We start from the raw sequence: 15,970 nt of genomic DNA, 5'->3' as shown, positions 1-15,970 counted from the left end.
TGAACCTTTATGTTTATTGCATTTACAATAGCCAAACTACTGGAAGAAGCCCAAGTGTACACACACACACACACACACCCCGATACACACAATGGAATATTATTTAGCCATAAAAAGAATACAATTTTTACCATTTGCAATGACATGGATGGAGCTAAAGCATATAATGCTAAGTGAAATTAGAGAAAGACAAATATCATATTCTCACTCATGTAGAATTTAAGAAACAAAACAAATAATAAAGGAAAAAATACAGAGAGAGACAAACCAAGAAACAGACTCTTCACTATAGGGAAAAATTGATGGTTACTATATACATATATACATTATACACTCTACTTTCAAGATGAAGCTTGAGAGGTAGAAAGGGGCCAGGAGGCAAATGCTTTGAATACCAGGGTAAGGAACTTAGGTTGGGTTTTCAAAGCTTGAGAGGGCATTGATAGTTCTTTAGGCCAAGAAAACAACCCTATCAGACCTACAGTTTGGAAGAATAAATTTCAGTGCCATGCAGGGAGGTGTGGAAGGGGAGAGATGTGAGATGAGACCAAATAGGACCTGCTTCAATTGTCCAGGTAACAGATGCCAGAACCTCAACTAAAGGCAGAGAGCAGGAGGATACATTCAAAACAAGTTCAGAGGCAGCTGGTGTCATTGGCAGATGTGAGAGACAAAAAGTAAGCAAGAGCCAAAGATCAAAAGAAATACATAAACCCAATACTGACAAGTGTTTATCATGTGCTACTGAACACCATGTGTTTTTCCGAAAGAGAAATACAATAGAAAACTGTTTTATAAGCCCTTCTTTCCTTGAAGTTATCATGAGTACAGCTAGTGTTCCTTGGTGCCTGAAATCCCTGAGCCTAAGGTTCCAGAAGCCAAATCCAAAAAGAATTATAGAGGCTTTAGTACTTTTATTCCAGATATGCAGTGAGATGAGACTCACATTAACAGTGTTTCAGGGCTGTCTTAGAATTGCAGGCTTCCCATGAAGGAAGAGGACCTTCATGAACACAAATGAATCACAAAAGCCAGGAAAGTGAGAAGGAAGAGGGCACTACCAGAGACGACTGGCATAGGGTAAAAGCTTCTGGTACCAAATGGTAAAATAGATAGGAAATAATACATTTCCACAGGGTTTTATGTATGGCCCCAAAGTATGATGCTCTGTATACGTCCACGGGAATGGTGCTCCCTAGAGTTGTGCAGGATATATCCTTACACAGCAGCCCTGGGTGCCTGGTCATACATACTGAAGAGCTGAATGAAGGAGTGAATCAGAATGAAATGATATGGGAGATACATAGGAGAGTCATATGATTAAAAGATTATAGGTGTGACTCATGGATCCAATCAACCATCTTAATAAACACTGCTCTCCTGGACTGAAGTGGACAGAAAAAGATGAAATGAAGGAAGGTTGTCAGATCTCTGGGATTATATAGGATAGGCCAATAGAGCTAACCAATTGCCAAATAACTTGGTGTTCTTTCATACATAGCCAGGATTCATGGGTCTAGGAATCAGGGAATGGAAATGACTCACTATTACCCCTAGTGACTGATCCACTAGCAAATTTTTTGCTTCCTGTTCCTGTGACCTTATACTTTGCTGGTTTGGAGGTCTTTGTCCCACAGGGAGGAATGCTTCCACTAGGAGACACAACAGTGGTTACACTGAATTGAAAGTTAAACCTGCCTCCCAGGCACTCTGGCCTCCCCGTGCCTCTATATCAATAAGCAATGGAGGGAGTTACTATGTTGGCTGGGGTGACTGATCCCAATTATCAAGGGACTGCTACTCCACAATGGAGGTAAAGAAGACTATATCTGGAAAACAGGAGATCCCTCAGGGCATCTCTTAAGTATTACCATGCCCTGTGATTAAGGTAGATGGAAAACTGTAACAACCCACTCTAGGCAGGAATACTAATGGCCCAGACCTTCAGGAATGAAGGTTTGGGTTACCCCACCAGGTAAAGAACCACAACCAGCTAAAGTGCTTGCTGAAAGCAAAGGGAATATGGAATGGGTCATGAAAGAAGGTAGTTGTAAATACAAGCTATGACCACATGGCCGGTTACAGAATAAGTACTGTGATTGTCACAAATACTCCTTATTTTGTTATGGATTATGTGTGTGTGTGTGTGTGTGTGTGTGTGTGTTTCTTTTCTTCCCTCTTATCCTCTTATCATGTAAATGAGACATTAACTTTCTATCATAGTTTTTAAGTATGATGAACTTTACATCAGTGTATTTATAGAATATCAAGGAAAAGAATAAACATCATCCAAGAACTTTGCTTCCTCTTCTAAGAAAAGGGCTAAGTGCATTTTCAGTGGTACACTGGATAGTTGTATAGTGGTAGGCAGGAATATGGCCTTGTTATTATCTTTCTATGGAGATTAAGTGTGGTTTAAGGAGATGCATGAGTGGGTACCAAGTTGACAAGGGGTGGATATGTGATGGTTAATGTTGATGTGTCAACTTAGCTGGGTTAAGGGATGCCCAGATACTTGATCAAAAAAAATTTTTTTGAGAGAGAGAGAGAGAGAGAGAGAGAGAGAGGGAGCATACATGCCAGCAGGGGGACCAGAGCAAGAGGGAGAATCTCAAGCAGGACCCATACTCAACATAGAGCCTGATGTGGGACTTGATCTCACAACCCTGAGATCATGACCTGAGCTGAGATCAAGAGTCAAGTGATCAACTAACTGCGCCACCCAGGCGCCCCTGCTCAAACATTGTTTTGCATATTTCTGTGAAGGTGTTTTCTGGGATGAGATTGATACTTAAATTGGTGGACTTTGAGTATAGCAGATAATCCTCCATGACTTAGTGGGCCTCATCCAATCAGAAGGCCTTAGTAGAAAAAAAGGCTGACTTCCTCTGAGCAAGAAGGAATTCTGCCAGCAAACTGCTTTTGACCTCAAAATGCCGCTCTTTCCTGAGTCTCCAGCCTGCAGCCTTGGGTCTTGCCAAGCCTCCGCAATCACCTGAACCAATTCCTTAAATCTATCCCCCCTACTCCTCCCACCTTTCTCATCCTGTTGGTTCTGGTTCTCCGGATAACCCTCATACAATATTTGGCCCATATGGATTCTTGCCTTTCTGCACACACACACACACACACACACACACACACACACACACACACACACAATCATATTTCATGTAAATACATTTACATTTAATTTATACACAAATGTTTATATTTTTAAATATATATTTATGTATGTATATATAATCTCTATATAATCTTGCTATTGTTCTTACGTTGTACAACATTTAAGTCTTTTCTTCCTAATTAGACAAAAATTTGCTTAAGGAACAAGATCACAGCTTAAAATTCTTTGTCTCTTTCCCTTGTTAGTTCACAGCTAACTTGTTAGGTGCTTAAAATATGTTTGCTGAATTGAATTGAGAAACAAGGATATTGTGAGAATGCCATCTAGAACTACCTAGGGTCTCAGTTAGATAGATGGATAATTCTTCCTTAGGAAGCAGAGAAAAATTTTGTTGATTATATGAAGGTTTCCAGGTGGGATATTAATTACTGGGAATGTTAAGTCCTCCCAATATGCCCAGCCTCAGCCCTCCAGCTCATCCAAAGGAACAATGTGGCTCTGTAACTCATGACTGATAATCTTGTGGTTATTTATAAGTAAATCCATTTTACTTTTTCACCATTTATGCACGCCAATTCTAAGTGATGACACTATTCTATTATGACCTGAGCATTTCCCCTAACACTCTCAAATAAAATCTTTCAGTTGTGAAGCTACTTACATCATACTTTCAGGTTCTACTGCACAAGCACCAACTGCTTTTGTGACATTGACAAGAAGAGTTTGGTTTATTCCAACAAGGAGGTTTACGAGTGGTTGAAGGCCACCACATTTCCGGACAAGGACACGGTTTTCATATTCCTGACAACATTCTCCCAATGCACCAACCACATTCACAAGTACTTCTTCAGGCTGGTCAGTTAAAAGTCCCACCAAAGTTTCAATGGCTTTGTATTCTCGAAACCTAAGTTCATCACAAGAAAAAGAGATAGGGCGAGGGAAAGAGAGGAACGATATTACTTTTGGTATAAAATCAGCTGATAATATTAATAGCACAAAATTGCCAAATGCCAACCATATGCTCACTCAGTCCTTACAAAAACCCTATGATGCAAGTACGACCACAATCCCCATTCTCAGAAAGCTCATTTGAAGCTTGGTACACAGCGATGCTGGCATCCATATCTAGCCATCTGCACCTTTAATCACTATACTATACAGTCTCTAAGACAACTACAACTTCTTCCAAATGACAGTGTCAGCAGTTCTACTATTCTACAAGTGTTTTTCCCATGTCACAGAGACTATTTTACATGAACAAAGCAAAAATAAATCTATCTTCTGTTAAGTAAGATGTGAATTTCTTGTTAAATCATCACACTGAGGGGCACTTGGGTGGCTCAGCTGATTGAGCATCTGACTCTCGATTTCAGTGCAGGTCATGATCTCAACACTCAGAGATCATGCCCCCAAGTTGGGCTCCATGCTCAGTGGGGAGTCTGCTTGAGATTCTCTCTCTCCCTCTCACCCTCTCCCCACACATGCATACTTTCTCTCTCTCTCTCTCTCTCTCTCTCTCAGGTAAATATATAATCTTAAAAAAAAATCATCACATTGATACAAAGAAGGGTTGCCTCAGAATATCCATCATAGGGCATAAGAACTCTAAAAGTATATGAAGAGATAAATTTGAAGATTAAAATAAATCAGTTTACAAGTATTTTAAAATTCAATGAAATAATTTGAAAATGACTACTCTTTAACTGGTTAACTGGCATCCAGCTGACTCAATTATCTTTAAAAAAGGAAAAAGAATGGAACCACTTCCATCTCTAAAGATTCAGTGGGAAATTCAACCCCTCACCATCACATCAACCCTTTCTCTACAAGAAATCAGAGATACTTATAATTTAAACAGCTGCCCCCCAAAAAAAGAACTCAACACACAGACTATGTCAGCAAGTCCTTTAGTGAGGCACAGAAAACCATTGCCAGGTGGTGGGATGGGAAGTAGAAGTCTTTCATTTCTAAAAATACCTTGATTCTGCAAAATTGGTCTAGAAGGTACATGTATAAAAACTATAGGAGTTATATTAGGACCGATTCTTTATTAAAATAACATTATGGGAATGTAGTTTAATGGCCATAAATTTTAGGCATCCATACTTTTATTTAGAAACATTTATATATTGGGGCACCTGGATAGCTCAGTTGGTTAAGTGCCAGCCTTTGCCTCAGGTCATAATCTTAGCATCCTGGGATCAAACCCCATGTTGGACTCCCCACTCAGTGGAGAGTCTACTTCTCCCTCTTCCTCTTTCCCTCACCTTACTCATGCTCTCTCTCTCTCTCTCTCTAATAAATAAAATCTTTTTAAAAATTTACATATTAATAAGAGAAGATGTTAGTTGAAGGACTCACTATACACAATGTAGTTTCAGTGAGTTAAGAATACAGCTATTCCTCAATGGCCATGTTTTTATTATAGAATATTGAAAGGCTTCTCTTACTTGGTCGCATTCTCTTTGCTGATGGAACATTTCCATATTGCCCCAGTGACAGCAGCCAACCGTTCTTTATTGTCAGTGTTATTGAGCAGACTGGCCAGGGGTTTAAGTCCTCCATGCAGTCTAACCAGGTCACGGGTTTCCTTATCTTCAGCACACTACACAAAAAGTCAAATCAGAGGCTGTCAGTGATGACGGCATATCAAGCTTCCAGTGATTGCTAAAGAGGCTGACATTCTGGTGGCTACAAAACTTCTTTTCAGAGAGTATCATTTTCTGAAGGGGCCTCCAAGTAAAATATAATTCTCCTTTATATTGGCAGTTATCTGACAGTGTCTCTCTTCCCTTACAGGATTTTGGCAATGTCTAGAACTTTCTACATGCTTGGAAATTCTTCCAAGCTGTTCTGAGGTAGTGTGGGCTTCCATGAAGACAGAAAGAGAGGTTGGTAAGAAATCTAGAATACCACATGCATGGACAGAGAATTTCTGCAGTCATGCAATCCCCAGTCTCGGGAAAGTATAGAAAAGATAGCTGAGTGATAAAGCTTTAGCCTGATCTTCAATGCTTCTGCCCCCAAATCTAAGAGATGAGCATTTCCCTAATAGAGTTCCTATGCTCTGAACAGTTAGTTATATCAACAGCAAATGGCATTATATTCAGATATATTTGTCCAGAAGTTTGTGTAATACTTATCCTTTGAGATAAGTATTATGTTTATCCATGTTCGTGTCATCTTTTGAAGTAAATATGTACTGCATAGATGTTCCCAGCTTATCATGATTCCCAGGTTTGAGAGAAAAAAGATGCTAAATTTGGTGCATATATATGTTATCATCCTAGGCATACAGTTGGTTGTGAGGCCACATGATACAGATGCATGTCATGCATCATCTGTGAGGGCCACTAGAAGAAATCCTCACAGTAAATGCACACAAGGCACCTGCCATTTTATCTTCTATTTATGATTTTCAGTTTTTTACATTGCAACTTCTAAAAACTTAATCACTATTTCTAACCAATCCTTCATAATTACTCATATGAGGCATGTATGCCAGTCAAGGCTATATATATCCTTGTTATGAGTTGTGTTTCCTTAAAACTGATATATGTCAAAGTCCTAACCCCTGTACCTCAGAATGTAACCATATTTGAAGATAAAATCTTTAAAGAGGTAATTAAGGTTAAAAAAGGTCACTGAAGTGGGCTCTAACCCAATATGATTGGTATCCTTAGAAGAAAATATTAGGACACAGAGGAAGGAACATGTGGAGACATGTGAACATGAAGATGACCATCTACAAGCCAAGGAGAGAGTCTCCAGAAGGAAGCAATACTATCAACACCTTGATCTCAAACTTGTAACCTCCAGAACTATAAGGAAATAAATTTCTGTTATTTAAGACACCCAGTGTATGGTATTTTGTTATGGCAGCCCTTGCAAACTAATACAATTCTCTACTGACATGAACCCCTTTCTCTAACTCTGTCATTTTGGCATACTGTCACTGTGCACATTTTAAAATGTATTCCTCTAGGAAATCAGCTCTGATTTCTCTGATAGGTAGAAGCTGGAATGGCCAGTAAGCAGCCATCTACTAATTTGTCAAGGCTACCTTTTCTTCCCTTTTCTGATGTACTATGAAATGCATAACTCACAAAAAGCTAATGAAGATTAAAATAATAAAAAGATACAACAGGAATACACACACATACACAAGCATACACTCATTCATCATCCATCTGTCTTGGCAGAAGATAAATTTCCCAAGATCAGTATGTTTGAACAGGGTACTTGAAAAGCAATATAAAGGCACCATGCATATATTTAGCTATTTTACACTAAGTAACTTGTTTTAGGAGACAAAGATATATAAGTACCTTCTAGAAATGTACATAATCAAGATATGTTGGAGCAGGCTTCTCTCTCTCACATACACAGGCATCTATCATTAGCACAGTGATGCAGACCTGTGTGTGCAGAAAAATCCCTGGGGATTCTTGCTAAAAATGCAGATTCCTGAGTCATAGCCCCAGAGAATGAAACTTCATATTTAGAAATGCCACCTTAACTATATGAAGAACACCACAACTTTGCTGGGGAGTCCACCATACCTGGTAGATGGCCATGGCACACTGTTCCTGTAGTTGTTCATTCTCACTATTTAGGTTCTTGACTAGATTTTCAATTATCCTTTCTGCTTTGATTGCAGCTCGGTACTTTTCCTAAGAATACAAATTTAAATATTTTTTTAAAGATTTTATTTATTTATTCATGAGAGACACAGAGAAAGAGAGTCAGAGACACTGGCAGAAGGAAAAATAGGCTCCATGCAGGGAGCCTCACATGGGACTTGATCCCAGGATTCCAGGATCACACCCTGGGCCAAAGGCAGGTGCTAAACCACTGAGCCATCCAGGGATCCCTTAAATTTAAATATTTACATGTGTAATGCATGAATATAAATATCTATTTACATTTACTAATAAGTATGCCAAACAAACTTTCTTAAAAAACACTAAAGTCCAAGATTAACACAACTGTATAAGAGAATTTAGTCAACATTTTAAAAAATACATCACACAGGTAACCATTTAATTAATGTTCTATTAGTTTCATCTTCTCTAAAGAACTGCTGACTTCTCAAAAAAAAATCCTTAGCAGTCACAATAATCTTAAAAATTATTATTCAACTAAAAAAAAGTTAATGCAAATGAAAACAAGGGAAGCAGAGCTGGCTTGAGTACCTCTGATGCACATTCTTGCAATGTCCCCACCACTGGAATTAGCATGTTTTCATGAGAAGTCTTCAGTAAGTGAGCCAACAAAGGAATGCCGCCGGCTTTATGAATGGTTTCTTTATTTGCATAACTCTTACTACAGCTCCATAATGCCAGTGCCACACAGCGAGCTACTTCCACATCTCTGGCATTATACAGACTTGATTGAGCTGGTTCTGCTGAACTCTGTACACAGTCCAGTAAAGCGACCTACAAAAACAGATAAATACAATGTATGTGGGAATCTTTAAAATAAAACAACATTTCCCACAACAGTTACAGGGCTGCTACCAAGCTAACTTCTATCAAAAATAAGAATACTTCTACGAATTAATTTTCATACTACACAGAAATAGTCAGTGAAAGCAAAGAAACAGAACCCTTCAAAATATATCTTCCTCCAGATCTGGGAGCCTTTACATTTCCTTCCTACAAGAAATTTAATCTCACCAAGATTGTATTAATATTAATATGGCTGTTACATTTATATTAACAAGATTTGTATACTATATCTGCAGCCCGGGTTCTTACAATCCTTCCCTGCATGGATGCATTCTTTCTGCTTGCTCAGAATTCTTAACTTCTGCCCAGGTTTCTACCAGGTGTGCCTCTTTCGAGATCTATCTCCATCTAAGTGCCCAAACCCCACTGTGGTCAATGGCCTCCTGCCTGCTCTTCTTTTAACCTCCATTCCCTTGCTCTGATGTCATGACAAGCCCACTGTTCCATCTCTGTACTGAGTGATCTCCCTCTCTTCCCATTTTAGTGAGGGACTCTTATCTGTATGTCATCTACCCTCATATTGTTAGCAAACCAAAAATGGATTACCAATCCTGATCTTTCTCAGATGTGTTCTCAACCTAGTAATTACAAGTCTATTAATGGTTGATCTATTACTCTTCTTTCCCATTCCTAACTTAGCTATCATGTAAGATTATATTAAAATGTGTAGCATTATCTTGACTAAGTAATTGCAATTCAGGTACCAAATTCTAAGTCCCCGAATGTGATATATAAGACTCTCATAAAAGAAATTTACTAAAATTTATAGTTTTAAGTTACATTATTCATTTATTCTATACATTATTCATAATTCCAGTAGACAGCCACATCAGCCTAATGTATTACTTCATTACTTAAGCAGAACACTGATAATCATACTAATAATTACCTTTCCCCAACATTTTATTATGAAAAATTTTCAAACATACACAATGGCTGAAAGAGTTGTACAGTGATTATACAGCAAAAAATGTATACATTCCCTAGATTCTATAATTAACATTATCACATTTGTTTTATCTCATAGCTAACCATCTATTTATCCATCTATGCAGCCATAAATCTATCTTATTTTTGAAGCAAATAATTACACTCTATTGTGATCTACAGATTACAAGTGACATCAGACGGTCCCCAATTTATGATGGTTCAACTTATTTTTCAACTTTACTATGGTGTGAAAGTGATATGCATTCAGTAGAAATCCTATTTGGAATTTTATCTGAGCTAGTAATATGTATGTTACATTCTTGTGATGCTGGGCAGTGGCAGCAAGCCTCAGCTCTGTCAGCCACAACATCACAAGGGTAAGCAACTGATATGGTTACAACCATTTTGTTCCCAATCTGTAGCCATTGTGTTTTCACTTTCTGTACAGATTCAGTAAATTACAAGAGATATCAATGCTTTATTATAAAATAGGCTTTGTGTTAGATAATTTTGCCCAACTAGAGGCTAAGTATTTTGAGCATGTTTAAGGTAGGCAAGGCTAATCTGTGATATTCAGTATGTTAGCTGTATTAAATGCATTTCAACTTAAATGCATTTCAACTTACGGTATTTTCAACTTACAATGGGTTTATCTGGACATATAACTCCATTGTAAATCAAGGAAGATCCGTACACAGAATCTCTCAGTAAATTTCTAAACACATTTCACTGTGTATGCATTCCTATTAAATGCATATTGATTCAATGTATATTTATTAACCTTTCATATGTGTAGGGTACTGGGCTAAGTGCTGTAGATGACAGTAAGATAAGTAAGACACATCTCTTATCTCAAGGAACTCAAACTATAGAAGTGGAGACTGTCCAGTATGTAAATGCTATAGGAGGAACACAAGATCCTTTGGAAGGTGGATGAAAATGCATTTCCTTAATGCCCTACGTTTTCTTGACATGAGTGTTGAACAGAATGTTCACTTATTTCTTTCAGTGACAGTTATTGATATAATCATTTTTTAAATTATAAAAATAATACACAATAAATTGGCAAATATGGAAAAATATGAAGAAAAATTGGTAGTTATTTCAGAGGAAACACCTGCGTACAATTTTGTGTATTTATTTCACATGTTTTTATAGAAAACTTGTTATATACTTGTTAGGTAAGTCTTTGAAAATTGGAGTCATATGTGTCAATCAGGTTTTGATCCTGTCATAATTTTATATAATATTATATACTGATAGCTGATGATGCATGTTTCCTCGAGATACACTTCATATTATTTTACTGATCTCATATGGTAAACATAGTTTTCAGTTGTCACTATCATAAGTAACAATGAGATGAATAAATGTCTGTTGCTCTGACAGTCTCCTTGGGAGGCAGTCCTCATGGTGAGCTCACCAGAGCAGAGAGCATGGACTACACTTCCCGACATTACACACACACATAAACATCTCCCTACCAATGTGGTAGGTGTAAATTACATCTCTTATTTAGATGTATATATCTTTGAAAAATAAGATCAGACCTGTTTTCTGGCCAGTTGCTAATGTGAATACACAAAAACAGTTTTTGAGGACGTTATACCAAAGAAGGTTCCTGGAACACACCTATGGTTATTTAACATCCAGGAGTGGCCAGGAAGGACAGCAGAGAGGTGACATCTTGGTGGCAGGTGGTGTGCTGATGACAATGGCAGAGGTACTCACCAGTTTGGTAATGCCTCCATGGTGTCTCACTGCCCGTCGGGCTCTTCTAAACTTGGCAACATTTGCGATTGTCTCAGCTGCCAGGCATTTCAGTCTCTTATGTGGAGAATCAAGTATATTAACCATAATTGGTAAGCCCCCAAGGTCAACAATATTACGTCTGATTTGAGGATTATGACTGATTTCCTTTAGGATTTCTAATGAACCAATCTAAATGAGAAAATAGGAGTTAGAGGTGAAAATAAGTGCTTAATACATAACCAGTCCTAGAGTTTTAAAAATTCCAAGTCTACCTCAAATCCTTCCCTCATGAAGTTTTTATTTTTATTTTTATTTATTTTTTTTTTAATTTATTTATGATAGTCACACACAGAGAGAGAGAGAGAGAGAGGCAGAGACACAGGCAGGGGGAGGAGCAGGCTCCATGCACCGGGAGCCCAACGTGGGATTCGATCCCGTGTGTCCAAGATCGCGCCCTGGGCCAAAGGCAGGCGCCAAACCGCTGCGCCACCCAGGGATCCCCCTCATGAAGTTTTTAAAGGAAATGCCTTCTGTTCCCAGGTGTTACACATAGCCTCCTTATTTTCCTTCAATTATGCAGACAAACATTCATCATTTAAGAAGCACATAGAAAAGGTTCTGGAAATGAACCAGAAGATAAAGCACAGCCAAGAAGAGAAGAGCAGCGAACAAAAGGAACAAGCTATCAGTGAGATGAGCAGGCAAAGAAAAGAACTAGGCAGAGGTAGCAGAGACGTATCAGTAAAAAGAGAAGCACAAAGAGGTATGAACAAGGCTCATCACCCACGTGAGGTAAGCCACTCACCTTATATCTGAATTCATCAGTATCCAGTAAATTTATCAAAACTTTAAGGCCTCCAACATCTCTGATTGCCAACTGGCAGGTCTCTTGCGCCAAGTTGAAATCTTTTATTGAACGCAATGCAATCACTGTAGCTATCTCTTTTCCTTCCTACGAAACGCAAGGCCATGGAAAGGTTAAATAAGATCACGCTTCTATAGAAATTTCCTTAATGGTTATGAATCCATGAACTGGGAAATGTGTCTCCCCATACATGGCATGTTAAATTTTTTTAAGTTCTCCGAGTGGGTTATAATTTGTTAAATGAATCATGTAGAGTTGAAGCACAAAAAAGCTTTACAGAGTATCATAAAACATTATTCCAATTAAGAGTCAACATTTAAAGGTGGTCTGTCTGCTTTAAACAGCTAGAGCATTAGGTGGTATTAGTACATTAAATAGAGTCGAGGGGCAAGCCTTGAGAAATCCACTGAGGAATGTAAGTTTTATGCAGAGGTAACAGGCCGTCCCTGGAGTTCTTGAACAGCATACTGTGCAATCCAAACCGTGTCTGGAAATTATTCTCACAGATGTATGTAGAACAGTCTGGAACAGGGAAAAACCTGAGGAAAGGGAAACCATGTGGGAAGCAGTACAACAAACCATGCTGGGACCAGGATTAAGTGGGAGAGGGGCCATGGGGTTGGGAAGGAGGTGGCGAGCCCATTAGGAACTGGAGATGACTCCGTGTATGGATAAAGGACAAAAAGGTAGCCTTCAGTATCGCATGCAAAATGCTGTCCCAGTGTTGAGAATCATGTGATCAATGTCTGCTTGGCTAATCACCAGCTGTAAAAGGTAGTGGGGAATGGCTCCTTTAAGGTAAAACAATCTGGGAGAATTTAAAAGAATGTAATGATTGATCAGTGAAACAGATGCACCAGGAAATTATAATCAGAATTCATTGCAGGAATTCTTAAGCAATGTCCACCCATCATTAATGCTTTAAAAAATCTTCTGATGGATGCAACATAGTACATATTACTTCTCCTCCTATTAAGACGGGATGGTAAATAAGAGTTCCAGTATAAGCACCGAAATAGTTCATAAGACACAAGAGCAATGTTTCTAATGGAGCTAAGGATAAACTATTTTTGTAAAAGGTGCTCATGAAAGATGGCCTTCGGTCTCTACCTCAAAACACAGTATGAATGGCCTCAAATAAATCTCTTTCCTTTTTGAAGAAAGACACCTACAAAATATGTTTATTCTCATTTGCTGATTATGACTTTATATTGCTATATTACAGATACATGTTCATAGATACAATATATACATTTACACAAAAGTGGAAATTATATCCAAGCAGCCCAACCTCCTCCTTCATATCTCACACACACACAAATCCTTTTGTGAATACAACATGATGTGTTACTTTTAAAATAAGCTGAAATGGGATTATAAGAGGGCAAGCATCAAAAAGATAGAAAGGTTTAGACTTCAGCCTTTCCTCTTAATGCGTCCATAAAAGCCCCTCCACATCTCTAAAAATATTACAAACCACTATCCTGTGCTGAAACCATTGTCAGTCTGCTTTTCATATTAATTTTCTTCCTGAGTAATCCAGGCTGTCCTCTATATTCAAGATGAAGTTGAGAATGGCAAAAGCCTTCACTTTACTATTTACATTGAAAATAAGGAGTTTTCTTCCCATAGCTTTTAATGTCTTTGTTTATATCAAGAGAAATTTTTACCACCACCAATCGTCCTACAGTTCATTTTGAAACATAAAATAGTAAATCCTTATTACATTCAATTTTATAATCTCCCTTGTTTTGGGGTACAGGACCTCTTCAAACACACATTAGCACTTTTGATGCCTTTCTTTTTAAAAACAGAAGGCAGATATTTCATAAATCATAAAGAAGAATCTAAATGCTAATCATAATATATAAAAAAAAAAAGAGAAAGCGAGAGAAACAATTATTTAACAATTCTTTTGTTGAATTTAATTGGGTTAAAAGGAGCCCAAAAATTCCCCTGGTGTACCTGGAGGAGGAGAGCTGGGTGGGCTCCCACATGAAAAGTTTAAAAATGCAAACCAGGAGCTTCAGATAGAGTTCTTTAGGCAGTGCCTTCAGACTCAAGCATGACTTGAAAGCAAGAAGGTATCAAACAGCATGTCATGCCTCAGTCAAGCCAACAGAGTCCACACACACACACCAAACTCCGAGGCAGAGCATGCTGTCCTGGCGTTCTCAGTGGTGTGTGATAGAGGACTTTCTTGACTGCTATACTTGCATTGTATTTTCTTTGGTAGCACTTTCCTACTTACACATTCCGCACAGTCATTCTTTCCTATTTCATTTCGAGGTCTCTTAATTTTTCTCTTCTAGATTATTTCTATCTTGTGTGCTTGATTTCATCATATGCACCATAACCAATGACATAACAATTTTAAGGAATTGTGTACTTGTGGTAGATGCCCAAAAGGTAAGACACTATATTTTTCTAAATGATCTCTAAGCCACTTTTGAAGCCAAAGGATGGAAAATTTTCTTTTATCATTGAGAAGTTAGATCCTTATAGAAAAAAACTCTGTAAATCAGCAGCTTTTTTTCTGAAAATCTGGAAACATATTCATAGACTTGAGAGTTTTTTTTTTAGAACAGTTTTATATTAGGGAAAGTTAGTTTTTCCACATTTCAGGATTTAGTTCTACTCTTGTCACTGACCACACTCCCCAAAGGATTATAAATCTTTCAGAATGAATACCAGCGAATGGGAGCCAAAATATTCAACATACAGAGCCACAAATGTTAGCCAATTGCTATTCTTTAAATACCAGCTATGTCAAAGGATTTTCAAATGTTTGTTCTACTTTGACCAGATGCCATAAACATCTTACTAAGAAGAAGCAGTGCAAATATGCTTATTTTTCAATTAAATCTCCCCTGAGAATGTAATTAGTTGCCAATACTTATTTTCACATTTTATCATGTATTTGCATTTGTGAAGTTTTAAGAGCTGGAGAAAACATAGTAAAATATTATTTTACTAGTTTCTGAAGGGTTTTGAAGAATGCTTCCAATAAGCTTTTCCACTTCTTAAATTAATGCAAGTTGTTTTGCTAGTTGTCATCCTGCCCCTGCGTCTTCTCAGACATTTCCAGGCTCTGTCAGCCTTCAGATACTTCGCAGTTCACATTCCTTTCTGAGACTGGGAGGCCTTTGTTCATTATCATTATCACAATCATGTTGCTAATATGTGAAAGTTGAAGAGATCTTGCTTTTTCCTTCATTTTTCTCAAAATTTCTTTTGGAAAGACAAGATCAATAGGCACTCTTCTAAACAATGTTTCTCAGTGTTTTAAATAACATCTTTGAAAAAAAAAGTATTACCTTATCTGGTACATAGAGTAATATCTACCTCCAATCCTCTTACTGCTGATAAAAGAGAAATAAATGCTTATGAAATTGAGATGAAGAATGTATCTGAGACTAAATCAGGGAGCCAGATGCCTCCAACCATCCAACCATTTTTTAATTCTTTCATTCAACAAATTTGCAGTTATTCACCATGTCTGATACCAGGAACTAGAGACATCCTGGTAGACAAAAACAGATCTAGTTTTTGCCTCGTGGAGCTCATAAAGCTTAGTGGAGAAGAAAGATCTTAATTGTTAAGCCCATCCAAATAAATGAAAACTTTAAGAAGTGTTATACAGAAAAGTGGCACAGGGTTATGGATGTTTGCAACAGGGGACTCTAGGCCAGGACATCAGGAAAAGTTTCCCTGAGGAAACTATGTCTGGACTGAAGTGTGGACAGAGTAGGAGCCTTCCCTGGTGAAGGAGGTCGGACATGATGA

At 37.9% G+C, this 15,970-nt stretch overlaps 1 protein-coding gene and 1 long non-coding RNA gene across 20 annotated transcripts in view; one reads left to right on the top strand and one right to left on the bottom strand.

The window, feature by feature from the left end:
- LOC144309646 (uncharacterized) overlaps nucleotides 1-6,981 on the top strand; it is a 186,096-nt gene extending 179,115 nt beyond the window's left edge. For both annotated transcript variants that reach the window (XR_013375582.1, XR_013375581.1), the window contains exons 3-4: nucleotides 5,927-6,018; nucleotides 6,811-6,981. This is a non-coding gene — a long non-coding RNA (uncharacterized LOC144309646). The remainder of the gene's footprint in view (nucleotides 1-5,926; nucleotides 6,019-6,810) is intronic.
- Nucleotides 1-15,970, bottom strand: part of LOC144309644 (outer dynein arm-docking complex subunit 2-like) — a 266,940-nt gene that overhangs the window by 160,353 nt on the left and 90,617 nt on the right. For all 18 annotated transcript variants that reach the window (XR_013375578.1, XM_077890722.1, XM_077890721.1 and 15 more), the window contains 6 exons: nucleotides 12,125-12,271; nucleotides 11,299-11,508; nucleotides 8,323-8,565; nucleotides 7,690-7,800; nucleotides 5,578-5,732; nucleotides 3,789-4,031 (listed from right to left, as the gene is read on the bottom strand). Coding sequence is in view for 17 of the 18 variants with exons in the window: in XM_077890722.1 (XP_077746848.1) it covers nucleotides 3,789-4,031; nucleotides 5,578-5,732; nucleotides 7,690-7,800; nucleotides 8,323-8,565; nucleotides 11,299-11,508; nucleotides 12,125-12,271 (1,109 nt within the window). In the remaining variant the exon portion in view is untranslated. The remainder of the gene's footprint in view (nucleotides 1-3,788; nucleotides 4,032-5,577; nucleotides 5,733-7,689; nucleotides 7,801-8,322; nucleotides 8,566-11,298; nucleotides 11,509-12,124; nucleotides 12,272-15,970) is intronic.

This window comes from Canis aureus, unplaced genomic scaffold (genome assembly GCF_053574225.1).
Source record: "Canis aureus isolate CA01 unplaced genomic scaffold, VMU_Caureus_v.1.0 ptg000132l_RagTag, whole genome shotgun sequence".
Classification (NCBI taxonomy): domain Eukaryota; kingdom Metazoa; phylum Chordata; class Mammalia; order Carnivora; family Canidae; genus Canis; species Canis aureus.
This window is presented reverse-complemented; position numbering and strand designations above follow the sequence as displayed.